Source organism: Telopea speciosissima, chromosome 1, assembly GCF_018873765.1.
Source record: "Telopea speciosissima isolate NSW1024214 ecotype Mountain lineage chromosome 1, Tspe_v1, whole genome shotgun sequence".
Taxonomy (NCBI): domain Eukaryota; kingdom Viridiplantae; phylum Streptophyta; class Magnoliopsida; order Proteales; family Proteaceae; genus Telopea; species Telopea speciosissima.
In genome coordinates, this window is record NC_057916.1 from 82,708,550 (window position 1) to 82,723,977 (window position 15,428).

General features: G+C 38.3%; 1 protein-coding gene across 1 annotated transcript; it reads left to right on the top strand.

Moving 5' to 3' along the window:
• Nucleotides 1–8,826: 8,826 nt before the first annotated feature.
• On the top strand, nucleotides 8,827–12,029 carry LOC122649052 (40S ribosomal protein S10-1-like). The gene is made up of 5 exons (XM_043842412.1): nucleotides 8,827–8,892; nucleotides 8,981–9,029; nucleotides 9,130–9,409; nucleotides 9,531–9,669; nucleotides 11,695–12,029. Exons 1-5 carry the CDS (start codon nucleotides 8,890–8,892, stop codon nucleotides 11,770–11,772), a joined length of 549 nt encoding a protein of 182 aa, XP_043698347.1. The 5' UTR covers nucleotides 8,827–8,889; the 3' UTR covers nucleotides 11,773–12,029.
• Nucleotides 12,030–15,428: the final 3,399 nt, after the last annotated feature.

The following is a 15,428-nucleotide window of genomic DNA, read 5'->3' on the forward strand; positions in this document are numbered from 1 at the left end:
TTGAACCGCTCGAGCTATTTCATGAGAGAAGGGAATAATTTAAGTTCGGGTCCGCGTGCCTTTAGGAAGTACATTGGGGACTTAAACCCATCTAAGAATGGGCTTTTCCCTAATTGAGGTTGTGGGCGGCCCATATAACCTATTGACCCAATGATGGGTTATTCCATCCATTTACCCACATAGGACTAATGGGTTGACCCATTAGGCCTCATGATCCATTTGACTAAGGGTACCCATAGACCCATTTATTATAAAAGAGAGGAGGAGGGGAGAGAACATTACTTCTTCTTCAACATCCTCTTCTACCCTAAATCGTGGAGGAGAGAAAGAGGAGAGAAAGAGGAGAGAAAGAGAAAGAGGAAGGAGAGAGAGGCTTGGAGGAAGGTGGAGACCCCATCTCTTGGGCGAAATCGTGGAGCTCTCATCTTGGGGTAGGTAAGCTTCTTCCTTCTTCTATTTTGGATTTCAAAAAGGGGTTGGGTAATGGGAGAGCTTGACCTAGATCTCTCTTGGAACCTAGGGAGTAGATGGAGCTTTAAAGCCAAGCTATGGTGGAGTTAGTTCACTCCATTATGAGCTCTAATGTGAGGGTTCTCATTGCCATTTGGGAGATTTAAGGTTGGACCCTAAGGAGCTTAGGATAGAGTTTTCTAGAAGTCCTTGTGCCTTAAAACCACTTGAAATGGGGTCCTTGGAGGGAATCCTTGGATTTTGGACTCGAAGGTGTGAGGGTTACATGTGATTTCGCACCGCAAGAAACCCCCGAAACTACCTTCCGAGAAGGATTCTCGTGAAGGTCGGATTTACACTCGGATTGCTTTTCAAACCACATCCGCATCCGACCTTGACAAAAATTGTCCTGAGCCCCGTGAAGCTCGGATTTACACTTGGATTGCTTTTCGAAACCACATCCGCATCCGACCTTGACTAAAATCGTCCAGGTTTCCTAGGATTTACATGTGGTTGCAGAATTTGGGCATGAAACCACTCCCGCAACCACTTCGCTCTCGAAACCTTATACTTAAGTGTTTATGGGAGATCTTTTGGGATCCGTTCCTTTCGCTCGTTTAACCTTATTCCACTCTTTGTATAGGTTAAAATATTCACTTTTGTGGCTTATTGCTTGATCGAGGCGACAACCGATAAACGGGTGCTTGGCGTATACGTTGTGAGTGGGTTTGGTTGTATGGGCTTGTTATTATTATTGCATTATATATTATGTACTCATTATAATTAATAAGCATGTTTGCGCATATTGCATAATTTTATATCTATTTGTTATAATGTTGATTGGTAATGTTGTATCTTGATGGGTCGTGCGGTGGGTACCGTGGAACCGAACTCTATAAACATTTATGAAGAAATTATGTTGAATGTCATGTTGAATCAGATGCGCTGTCGCGTCCGTAACAGGGCACTAAACCAGATGAAAAGTTGATGCGCCCGGATTACCTCTCGGGACGATAGGACTTGCATGTAGTATATTGTGGCTAGGATTTCACACCCTTATGCTACGACCCTTACCAACAGGGGTTTAGGTGTTGGAATAATCCACCGGATTCGTGGAGGTGGGAGAGGCCGATCATGGTAGTATTGGTTATCGGGGTCCGCCGAGTGGTCTTGGAGGCTTCGATCGGCGTAGGTCCCACGTGACAATTGAGGTTTCATTGTGGCGATAAGTTAAGTGACCCACAGTGTCTCCGAGTTGTCACAAGTAGCATATGTCATTGACTTAGTTGTTTGTTAGGTGGAAAAATGAACTTAACATGTGCATGCATCATGGACTATGTGAATTGCGTGTTTGTGCATTCCCATCCCCTCACCGCTCGTGGAGCTAACCCCTCGTGCGCACATTTTTTAGATTATGGTGCGGTGACGGATATCTCGCGGGACTTGGAGTTCAGCCCTCGGGATACGATGAGATCGGTGAGGAGGAATCGGAGGCCGTGTTTGAGGAACATGGCGACGGTGTCCTTGCGATGATTGTGCCTACGGGCCGTGAGGATATTCGGACTCGATCCCTTTTGATTACTTTTGAGGCTAAGGCCTATGGTGAAATACTTATTGTAATACCATTTTTGATAGTTATTAGATGATCATTGGAAATGTAACTAATTATTGTATTTATCATCTAGCTTTGAACATCTTGTAACTATTCGATTTATACGCTCGCATAATACTCGATCCTTGGAATGTAATATTCCTCTTTTCTCGCATTCTCGATATTATATTGTGTTAATATTGATATGGTATGCGTTGGGACACCGTGTCGTTGATAGGCGGTTTAGTAGGATGACACGCGTCGTCCTAGTCACCCTTTATATGATATTATATTCCTTGTCCGGAATAGGGCGTGACACAAATGACAGTATAATTTTTAGAAAGAAGCCCGTGGTAATCAAATATGGACAACATTAAGGGTTTAGGGACAACATAATCACAATCTAATGGAAGACGATTCAAATCGACATTCCACCTATCAATGTTTTTCATAATCATCGTTGGATTGGGTGGGGACTTTATTACAATACAATAATTCATTGAATCCACAAGAAATAACATGTAATAGCAAAAACATATACAAAAAATGATAATTCCTTTTTGGTCCATGCAAAGGAGTTACACAGTGCATTAAAGAAGAACCATGTATAAATTCAGGACTGTAACTCTAATATTCTTGTGGCCCAAATCATTTTTGAAAAATAACAAGAGATAAAAAAGATGCAACAAATTCTTTTTTCACACACACATGTCAACTTTGTTTGAAAATTGGCATTGTTTATCTTTCATTTTAAGACATTTATTCAACAATTTTTACAAGAAGACTCGAAATTCAATACTTTATTTCCACAATAGAGGCCATACTTTCAAAGAATGTGATTGCCCCATTTGAATGTTGAATATATTCTTGAGACTTAGAAGAGTCAATATTAGACAAAAATATTTTATGGTTATCTTAGATGTCAAAACCCCATTTTTTGGAAAATGAATGGAAAAGAAAATCACCAAGCACAGATGATGCAAGTGGAATTTTAGTAATGAGATGAATAATATCACTAGAGAATACAGAACTACGCTAAGGTAAATCCGAAGACCTCCTGAGCAAGAGATTATAAACTTTAGAAACATATGGGAGATTGGTCTATTCACACCAAGATTAACTTGAGTCCAACGAATAATCCATGCGTCTTTCCGGACATCAACTACGTGGTTAGAATGATGCCACGTTTAAGAATAGCAGCTTGGAAATCCCCCGACTCATTGATGATCTAGAAGCCGTTTAGTCTAACCCTTTTGCATGAATTTCTACAGGATATAGAATTAAACCTCCGAAGACAAATGGGAGATCATACATTAGGGTGTACTCACGAAGCTATTGACACGGTAGGATCTAGGGTGGGTCATAATGTACGCAACCTTACATTTGTTTTCATTGAAAAACTGTTTCTAGACTCAAACCCGTGACTACTTAGCAGACCATACATTGTAAGAGGAACAAATTTTGGGTTTAACCATTTTGCGTGCTTCCACACTACACTTTTTCCTAGTTTTCTGAGTTATGTTTCTCTTAGAGGTACTGGTGGTCAGAAACTTGTATTCAAACCCATGGAAGAAGAACTCGATTGAAACTTGTCGAAACCATCGAGTTAACTCAATTTCGTAGGTTTTCGAAATGAGTTGAAGGGTGATTTTAAAAAATTCAGGGTTTCGATCAAAATTCGATGGATTTGACCGAGATGTTGATACTTTTGCAAGTTTCAACAATTATGTCCATCGAAACTTTAGGAAACCTGGCTCGAAACCAGTATAGATACTTAAGTATAGCAATAACCAGGTCAGAAACCAGGACAGACACTTATTTATGCCTAAGTAAATGTTTTTGTATTTGTATTTCAATTACATAAGATATTATTTATAAATAAGCAAATAACCCCCTATTTGAATCAAATAAAAATAGTTAAAAAATCAAATTCCAAAAGGAAAAAAAGTTAATCCCCCAATTCAAGAACAAAAACTGAATTTTCGACGGTAGGTGCAAATTTCAACTTTCTAATGCTAAGGTCTTCTCAAATCTAAAAATTCTATAAATCTTAACATGGTAAGACATTTGCTAAAACCCAAAAGTGCGGTAAATATTCATTTGTTTTGATATCCAAAAAAATATTTTCATGCAGAGCGATTTTGACAGCATTTGCGCACACCAAAGTAAGTTTGACCGGTACATAACTCCTTCAATATAAACCAGATTTAAGCAATTTTGACTTATTGGAAAGCTGTCAAAACAAAGCTTTCTAACAAATCCAATATTGCTTAAATCTGATTTATATTGAAAGTGTTATGTTCCGGTCAAATCTTATTTGATACCATGTCCAAGAAAAATATATAGTATCAAACTTGGATCAAAATCACAAATATTATTTTAATGTTCTCTATGTAAAACTAATGCATGCACTGGATTTAAAATGTAAAAAATATGCAACACAACAAGAATCATGACAAAAAAATAACTTATGGGCCTCGAAACCTAGGTTCGAGTGAGCTTGGAGAAAGTTTCAGGTTTCGACTGAGATATGGTCAAAACCAAGACAAGCTCGGTTTCTGACTGATCGAAACCTAGTCGAAACCCGAGTTTTAAAACTTTGTTCAAACCACAAAAAATAAAAATAAAAAAAAGGTCAGAATGCTTCTTTATGCTTAGCTTTATCATGTGAGGAAATCATAAAAGTAACCCTTCAAATTGATCCTTTCAAGGCCCCAAGGGTTAGATGGTATGCCGGTGAAATTTTTCCAAACCCATTGGCATATCGTTGTGCCTGATGTTGTTAAGGCTATCCAATTGTTTTTTAGCTCTAGTTTTATGTCAGGGGGTTTAATAGAACTGTTGTGATTTTTATCCATAAACTAAATACCCTTGTGAGGTTACTCATTTTCTGTCTTATTAGCTTTTGTTATGTTTTCTACAGTATTACAGGACTATAGTTCCCTAATAGCAAGTTTCAAAGTGTTTTCGTTCTTAATAGAATTATGGGAAAATTTCACGGACACCCCCTAAAAGTATCGAATATCTCAGAAACTTATCATACTTGGTCAAAATGTCACAGACGCCCCCTATTTTTATGAATTTGTTTCAACTTAGTCCACTCCGTTAGTCTCTGCAGTTAAGTGTCTGTTAACTCTTTTTAAATGACGAAATTACCCTTACCTGTGAAACCCATTTCCCCTACTTCTTCATTTTCCACTTAAATGGCGAAATTACCCTTACCTATGAAACCCATTTTCTTCCCTTCTTCTTCTCCTTCTTCTCCTTCTGCTGTTTCTTCCGCCGCCGCCACCACCACCACCACCACCGCCACCCCCTGCAGCCCTCATTCTCTTGCTCCCCTGTAGCGCCGTCTCCGTGCGATGACTGAAACTGTTCTGCACCTCAACAATGTCGAGGATTGCATCTACAACTCTCTCTCTCTCTCTCTTACTCCCCTTCTCTCCGGCCAGAAGTCTCAGGACCCACCTCCTCTGTTTTCCCTTAACCCACCGCCGCTGCAATTTTTCCCCCACCCCCACCCCATTGCCGTGGCTAATCAGGCTAATCAGCCGCTGCAATTTTTTCCCCGTTGCTGCTATGGTAATTCTCACACAATCCTTCTCAAACCTAGAAAACCTAGCAAGGGTTTTTGGAGAAGAGAAAGCAGAGAAGCAACTCTCAGCGAACCTCTTGAAGATTTCTGACAATGGCTTTCATCAGTAAATTGGGGAATGTACTTAAACAGACTGTGAGCGGACGTGTTAATGCTGAATTGTCAGCATCAAATCGTTCTATTTTCCAAGCCATAATATGCATGTCATCTTTGAAATGCCTTAACTGCTTATGGGGAGGTTATTGAAGCAAGAGTAATCATGGGCCGTGAAACGGGCAGATCTCGAGGCTTTGGCTTTGTTAGTTACACATCTAGTGAGGAGGCTTCTTCTGCCATTCAGGCTTTGGATGGGCAGGATCTTCAAGGCCGAAGGGTAAGAGTGAACTATGTGAAAGATAGGGCAAGAGGATTCCGCAGTGGTGGTGGTGGCTATGGCGGTGGAGGCTATAGCGGCAGTGGTGGTGATAACAGCTATGGAAGTGGAGGGGGCAGCTATGGTGGTTCTAGAGGCAGTGGTTTTGGTGGTACTGGCAACTATGGTGGTGGCGGCGGTGGATATGGCAGTGTTGGAGGCTATGGTGGTGGAGATGTTGCTGGCGATGGCAGCAGTGCTGGTAGTGGAAGTTATGGTGTTGCAGGTGGTGGTGCTACTGGTATGGGTGGTGATGGTAACTAATGGCGTCGATTACTGATTACCGGCTCTCTGGTGTTATCATCATGTGGGTGTTGTGTATGAGACGACGCTAGATTTGTCAGATCTCCGTCTCTGCAAAACCTTAAAAGGATTGGTCTTCGAAGACCTCATGAAGCAGATCCGGAGAAATTCCATTTCTCTTATATCTTTCATTTTAACCTATAAAAAATGAACCGAAACCAGTACTGATGGTTGTCAGAGCAGGTGATGCTCGCCGGAGCCAGAGTCATAGAGGGAAGGAGATGAAATGACAATTTTGTCCTTTTATTTAAATAATTAAGGGGTAAAATAGATATTTCCCCTTTGGGTACTAACTGTGCTTAACGTTTGGGGTGTCTGTGACATTTTGACCAAGTATGGTAAGTTTCTGAGATATTGGATACTTTTAGGGGGTGTCCGTAAAATTTTCCCTACAATTATTTATAGTAACATTTATGTTCCATATGAAATCTTCTAAAGGCAAATTTGGTCTAATGACCATCAAACTTGATTTGTGTAAAACATATGACAAATTATTTTTTTTCCAGCTTCAATTTCACCCAATTTCTGCTCGACACCGGACCGAAACCCACCATGTCACCCCTTGTCCATAATGACCTTTATATAATGTCCAGAATAAAAAAAATAATTAAAAAAATTGGTGAAATGTCTAACAAGGGTAGGGATGTTAATGGATATTCGTAGATCCGTATTCGATCCGCGTTCGTACCGTTTAGGAGAATCCAAATCCGTCTGAAACTAATCGGATACGAATATGACAATCCCCCTATCCGACCGATTATTATCCAATTCGTTTAGCAGTCCGACAGTAATAAAATATCTGAAATATAACTCTGTGTTTGTCTATCCTTTTAAGTTACCTTATTGAATTTTGTTGTCTTATTTTTATAAATTTACAAGTTAAGATAATGTGATTCTTTTTTTTAGATTTGCTATTGGTTTATATATATTGTTTTATGCAATGTGATACATGGAATTACATATCCATTAAAAACTCAAAAGTAAAAAACGTAAGAGAATAAAAGACTAAGAAGAGTAGAAGAAAGGGTAGTTACTGAACTCTCAAGTTTCAACCCTAACCCTCATCATAAAAACGGTAAATATGTCAAATGATAGTCGAAAAATCGTATTCAATTCATATTCATATCCATTTAGGAGAACCTATATTCAAAAAATCAATATTCGGAAATTATCCGAATCCGTCCGAAAATCGATAGAATATTATCCGAATCTGTCAGAATATAATCGGATACGAAGATGCTAGTATCACTATTCGACCGAATTCGATCCGTTTACATCCCTAAACAAGGGTGTCAATTGATCGGTTTGGGCCAGTTTCAAAGTTGGTTTCAGTGTAGGGATGGTGAATCGAAATCAAACCAATAAGGAAAGTTTGGCTTAAGGTTGATTTTCTGGTTGTATTGGTTTATTGTATCAGTTTGTTATTGGGGTCGGCTTCGGTTTCAGACAAGTTTTGTTTCGGTTTAAATTACATATTTATACAAAACTACAGAAAAAATATGATTTTTAATGGGTTTCGGGTTGTTATCATTTCCTTATTGCTGTAGATCGGTTTGGTTTCTGTCTCAATCCAAATTTCAGTAGGGGTCGGTTTTAGTGTCAGATTTTTTCAATTTTTGGTGTGGTTCAATTCAATTTTGGGGTCGTAATACCATAATCCGAAACCTAGGGATGTCAGAAGTGAGACTGAACCGGATAAATCAACTTGAATCAAATCAAATATATAGACCAAACCACACCATTGTCTTATTGGACAGTTTTTGATTGGGGTACTAAGACCCCGAAACCAAAACCCAACTGATATACCACTATAAGAAATGATAACAACCTACAACCCATTAAAAAAAAAATCAAAATTTCCATAGTTTTGTCTAAATATGTATGTTAAACCGAATCCAAACCCGGCCGACCCTGATAACAAACATACACAACAAACCGATACAATCCGAAACAAAACCTTCCTTATTGGTTTGGTTTCAGATTCACCATTCTCACACTAAAACCGATCAAATCCAACCGATTGACACCCCTACCAAAACCTGTCCAATAATACATCGATTCTCAATTTTGATACTCCTAGTCCAAAGTATCTTAATATTTTTACGAGAGTCCCAATGTCCCATCTCAACATTGAAACCCACAAGTGAAGGGATTCACTATAGATGAAGGAAAACTCGATCTTTTAAGTTTTGGATTAAGTTTTATTCCACCAATAGAGGACGGTTCAATCACCATCTTATTCTTACCTGTTTATTGAAAATTTTTAAGATTAATAACCAATGTGTAAAATATTACAAACAAAAAGACCAAACCGACACCATAAAAGACCAGGAGAGGCCAAACAAGAAACAAACCTAGAACTAGGATTGGGCCGCAAAAAAACCCTCAAACAGAAACCCGGCCCCAACATAAATTATAAAAGAAAGATTCCTAGGGTTTTGGTGTTTCTTTACGAAACTGCCTGAGAGCGTGAGAGGGGATAACGATAAGAAGGCAGAAGGGGCTGTTCTTTGTTTGCCGTCTTCCCTAGTCGCAACAATGGTGATTACTCTCTCATAACACTTCGTCTTAGGGATTTATTTATAGTTAATGTTTCGTTTTCTTTATCGTATACTCTCTTCCCTTGCAGATTATTCCAGAGAAGAATCGCAGAGAGATTTCTAAGTACCTCTTTCAAGGTTACTGGTTCTACTTGATTTGTTGATCTATACCTACTAGGTTCTTTATTTTTGTTTTATTGGTGGATTTCTCAGTTGGGATTTTTCTCTTTATCTGCAGAGGGGGTTTGCTATGCAAAGAAGGACTTCAATCTGGCTAAACATCCTGATATTGATGTTCCAAATCTACAAGTCATCAAGTTAATGCAGAGCTTCAAATCGAAGGAATATGTCCGTGAGACTTTTGCTTGGATGCACTACTACTGGTATCTCACGAACGATGGTATTGAATTCCTTAGGACATACCTCAACCTCCCATCTGAGATCGTCCCTGCCACATTGAAGAAATCCCTCAAGGCTCCCGGTAGACCAATGGGTGGCCCTCCTGGTGATCGCCCCCGGTAATTAGTTATCTGCTTATACTCGTTGTTGATGTATTCTATATATTAGTTGTGAAACACACACACACACACACACAAAAGCAGAAAAGGAATGGATTCTAATCTGATTTGTGAATTGCAGTGGACCGCCTCGCTTTGAGGGAGATCGGCCTAGATTTGGTGACCGTGATGGGTACCGAGGAGGACCCCGCGGAGGACCTCCAGGAGAGTTTGGTGGTGATAAGGGAGGAGCTCCACCAGAATACCAGCCGGCATTTAGGGTAAAAACTATGTTGTTCATCCTTTGGTGGCATCCATCATGCATGTCATTAACCATGTGCTTGGTTTTAAAGTGGTTTAATGCGTTTTAACACAGGCTGTGTACAAGGAATCATTATTGGAGGGAATGTATGCTATTGTTTTGCCCCCCTTAATCCCTCCGTCTTAAATTTAGGGTTCTTCACCATAGGGTACCTGGCTTATTTACAGTTTACAGCACACAGGAGCCTAAGAATCACTTTCTATTGTATGAATATACACATATAGTACGGAGAATAGGAAAATAATTTTGTTATGAATGTAAAGAATTTATCTAATCCATCCATAACTTTTTGTTTTGTGAACCATTCACCTAATTTTGTGTTCATATGTAATTTGTATCAGCAAATCATAGATGTTCTTCTGTTCATTTGGAGAACAATTTTTTTGTGAATTCACAGTTTTGAAGAGTTAACCTGTGCCCAAGTTTGGAAATTTCCAAGCTCAATATTTTTGAAATTGTTAATCGCTACATAAAAATTATATACAACCGAAATGAAGCAAATAAAGCCAAAATGAAAAGTAATAGACTTGTAGTTGAATCGTTGAATTGTGTCATAATTGTGTCTGCCTATTCAAATGAATAAATTAAGATTCTCATTTCTGGATCATAAGTTTTGGATTATGGACCGAGTAACAGAATTCAAATTGTGAACCTTGAAAGTGCTCAAACCAATGATTTACTGGCCAGATAGGTTCAGGATGTGATCAAATAGAAACTTGGATGTGTTATCATTGTTGCTTTTGTTGTTTCCATGCTGTACTTCCTTGAGGTTGTCAATTGCTGCTTTTGTTGGAGAAATTGTACTTTTCATTTTCAAGCCTTATCCCACTATTTGTTCAAAGTTAAGATGATGATAGGGACCGTTTGTATAATTTGCCTAACATGAAATATTGTTGTCTCGTCTTTTGTTCTTTGACAAGTTTTGTAAGATTTTTTTTAACAACTTCTGATACTTGTATTTCTTTTTTCCTGAGGGTCTTTAATGTTACACAAATCATCATAGAATTGTTACAAACTCAGTGTTTGACCAGTACGTATGATTGGATACACTTCATTGGCTGGTGTTTGAGTGGACCTTGGTATCATCTCAATGGAATTGGGAAGAAATGGTTTCATGCTATCCATTATTTTTGCCATTCTGGGGAAAGGTTTTCATGTTATAGGACTGGTCTTTTGAGAATTTCTGTTAGGCATTCAGGTATGATTGATTGTTGTGACAATGCTTCACATAGGCACTGATGCAGGTGCCCTACCTTGGACTGACCCAAACCCATTTGTGAACCCAGACCGAGAACCAGATCCAAATCTTGGTTTAATCTAGTAGGATTTTAGGAATTTATTTTATTTAGGTGGAAATTTCTTTTAATTTATTCAGTTTATTTTAGAAGTGGGATATTTTTGCAAGTTTTAGTGTTTATTTCCGGTTAGGAATCTTAGGAGGTTGTTTCCTTGTTTAAGTGTCTTATTTTCTTATTTATATGCTCGTAACCAATGTATTAGACAGATTGAGAATGAATTGATGTTGAACTTGTGAGACGTGAGCTTATGTGACTTGTGTCGTGTGTGAGCTTTCTTCTCCTCGCCCCCCCCCCCCCCCCACTTATTCTTTTCATCTCTCCCCAGTAACTCTGAGTTTCTTCTCAAAATTCACTCTTCCTTCCTAACTGGCCCTCCACCAGGCACACAATCTTGTATACTGCCATGGAGTGAGTTTGCCTTCACTGATAGCAATCATTGCGCTTCACTGAGTGTTTGGGAACAGTGAAAGGGAATTTCAGACGTCTAACATGTTGGGAGGGCAGACAACTATTTTGGTAGATTTTCATGGGTGAAGGAAACCTTTCCCCTATTGTTATACCTGCTGTTTTTTAATTTTTTTTGGTAAATTATGTGTTCGAAATTTCATTGTCATTCAGGGTGATTTACATACTTCAGCTTTGGTGATCCTTTCTTCAATATTCTGACAGTCACCTTGAATATGCAGGGCCCTGGTGGAAGACCTGGATTTGGCCGTGGGGGTGGCAGTTATGGTGCAGGTCCTGCTAGCTCAAGTCCTGCTTAGGAGGCAGATGTCTCAATTTTAGCTGTTTTAGTGAGCAGCTGAAATCCTGTAGTGGTCGTTAGTTTGCAGTTGTTAACGGTCTCTGTTTTTTTTTGTTTGAGGTGTGTACTCAATTGAGTTTGTCAAGTGATATAATATTTTTGATGGCATAAGTAACCTATAATATTTTTCATCTGCAAGTTTATGGATTGAAACTCAGCATCTTTTCTTCTTAGTAATTCTGCTGAGTGCTAGATTTATTCCTCTGTTTTGGCTTAGTTTCCATGTTATTGCTGGTAGAGGAAGGGAAGTTTAAAAAAGAGAAGGAAACTAGTTTAAACATCATTGTTTAGACTATCTTAAACTCTTAGTAAATTAGTCATTTTTCCCAAATGGGATCTGTATTTCCTTTCTTTAGATCAATGAATTTTGGTATAAAATATAATAGAGTAAAATAATCATACTGAATTTTTATAAAATTTTTGTCAGTTGTAAGTTCAATGTGACTGATTTTGAAAACAATTATGGGCAATGTGGATGAATCAGGGTTCCATAGTTGACACTCCTGGTTACTTTTTGGCTTCAATAATTTGGATTTGTCTAGTTCAAATGAACTGATAAATTGGATTTGTCCTGGTTACATGAAAATAGCGATTCAATTCGTTCATATTAATTGGAGTACTGCCATTAATTCTTGTGTTCTTGTCGAATAAAAGAACATCGGAAATACTCATTTAGAGTGTTAAGAAATGAAGGCTTTATTGCCGTCTAACTGTAGTCAGCAGCAGAACCCTTTGTGAACTCTCTCAATTGAATCCTCTGAAACAATGAATACGTGTATTCTTAAATTTGCTTATCTTCCTGAATGAAAAGTTTATTGGCTTACATAATGGGTTGACGAGTGTGTTCTGTGAAATAAAATGAACAAAGTTTTTCTTAACCAACTCTTTGTTCCTTGTCCAAAAAACAATTAGAGAAAATTACTTGGACACCCTCTCTACTATTGCCATTTTGTGTAGTCTCCCCAATGTTTGAGACAATTATTTGAATAACCCCCGTAGTTTACCATTTCTTTCAAGTAGCCCTGCCCGTTAGTCAGTCACCGTTACCATGAGTTAAATGTTTTTTAAATGCCTAAACTACCCTTAAACTGTAATGAAGTGACATATGTGCCCCCCTTCTCTTTCTTCTTCTTCTTTTTCCTGCAACCGAAAAAAAACCCTGCAACTCAAGGTGTCAGATTGACACCAAACTAAGGCCAAGGGAGCCTTTTAGGTAAGCCAATAATGTCCAAAAATATCAGACATAATTGATGGTCTGATTGTAAATATTCTCACATTCAAAGCTGTCCAAAAAAACCAGAAAAACAGGGCATCACCAGCTACCTTGGAGAAAACTGATTACACAACATCAAAAGCTTGAATCATCCTCTGATTAGGTTCGAAGGTCTTTACCATAAGAGGGCCAACAAATTCAGATGTAGATACTCTGGACTTGCGTAAGATTTAGATATAGGGATCATACTCTGGAGCGAACTTCAAAGAAAAGAGTCTAATCTGTAATAGTAACCTACAAATTTACCTGTTTTAGTATTCTTGCGTTCTCTCCTAAATGCTGTATGATTTCAAGCATTTCCTGTCGTCTGCAAAAGAAATCCAAGACAAGTTAGTACAGGATAAATGAAATAAAAACAGGGGGAATGCAAACCCTAACCCCTTAAAATCAAGAAACTAAAGAAGCGGAAGCAAAAGGCGGATAAAGAAAGACCCATAGCCGTTCGCAGCAAAGAACGATTGCGAAGATTAAAAAAAGGGAAGGAGAAGAGGAGTCAACTTACCATCTTTCTGTTATATACCATCACGGGCTTGGAATCGAATTCGTTGGGAGAGAAGGAAAAATGGGTTACAGGACTTGAAGACTCAACATTGAGGCTCGATTTGCAGCTATTGTAGGAGTTAGAAAGCAGAGGTGGAGATGAAGGAAGATGAGGAGGTAATGGGTTTGAATCGGCTGCAGATCGCCTTCTTTTAGCACCCCAAGAGAACGAAAACAAAGAACCAAATCCATATTTCTCTGGGGCTATCAGCTGCAACAGTTGAAGCAGGATTTCAGCGGCTTCAAATTCGTCATCATCGAAGAAGCTGCTGTTGCTAAAGCTCCCACTGTTGCAAATCTGATGCAACAGTGCGTCAGATTTGCAACTCCATTGTTACCGCTAGGTACAGATTCAGATGTAGGTACACTGGACTTGCGATTTAGGTGAGTTAATACCTGGACTTCAGAAGCGCTAGATTTGGGCATCGAGTTCTAAAATCCCCTGTTGATTGGGTTCGTATGAGGGGTTAAGAAGAAGAAGAAGAAGAAGGGTACTTTGGTAATTTTAATTTTATTGTTTTCTATTAAATAGATGATAAGGGTACAATAGATATTTTTATTTAAACATAACAGTAGACTAACACCGTCAGGTTTCAGGGGTGTCAAATAATTGTTTCAAACGTTGGTAATCATAAGCAAAATGACCATAGTATGGTTGGTGTCTAAGTAATTTTTTCAAACAATTAATGTAAACTTAAGGTTGATGCTTCATTACAGCCAAAGCTGTGACTACGCTCAAACAAAGCAAATAGATTTTCCTTCCACGTTTCATTTTCGGTCCAATTCACCTCATTCTTCCATGTCTTGACTCTTATGGCTCCCTTTGGTTGCAAGAGAAATGGGGAAGGAAATGGAATTTTTTATTCTTTTAAGTCCTTTGATTGCAAAGGAAGTGAAGTGAAATTAATTTGGCTAAGTTGTTTGATTGGTTGTAAAATTGATGTAAAATTTTTTTAAAACATTTGTAATTCAATCCACAGTACTAATTTGCATTTTGCAAAATAAAATAAAAAAGCATGCACAAAAATATTGAAGTTCAAAAGAAAACAGCTAATCTCAATGCATAAATTTCAATTTTAATGAATCATACTGACATCAAATTTTTTGTTATATATCATTGAATTTTGATGAATTTGAAATAGTGTTTGAAAACACATCATAGCTACCCCATTGAAATCCATAGATAGATGTGCATAAGCAATTAGAGAGGCTTTGAATTCTAACAATTTGAATGGTCGTGAGAGAGTATCCCGCATCAGTTGGGGGATGCTATTGGACATTCATAAATAGGTGGGTAGACATTTATAGTCATTAATCACCATTGTGGCAAAACCAAGCTGTAAATTTGGGTCTTATGATTTACAATACAAACATTCAACAAACCTCTTCTGCATTTCTTCAACCTTGTGTGAGAAGAGAAAAATAAAACGATTTCTAATGACAAACTAGGCAAAGGAGGAAATGCAATCTACAACCAGCCTCAATCAACGAAAGAGCATGTTTTACTTGCAAAAAAAAAATCAGAAATGGCCACAAACAAGACCAACCTCAATGGCATGTTTGTATCAAATTGCAATGTCAAGTTTCTAATTTGAAGTTTTCTAGCTACTATGTTAGCACTGCATACAAGAGCAAGGATGGGATCACCACCATTCCTAAGTAAACATAGTTCTTCCAAAACAATAACGCCCTTGACCATTCTCTGAAAACTCTAGTTCATGTCTTCCTTCAAGCTATTTAATCTGGCCACGACTTCAGAAGAAACACATCCCATTTTCAATCAAGTAATGGGTCTAGGAAAA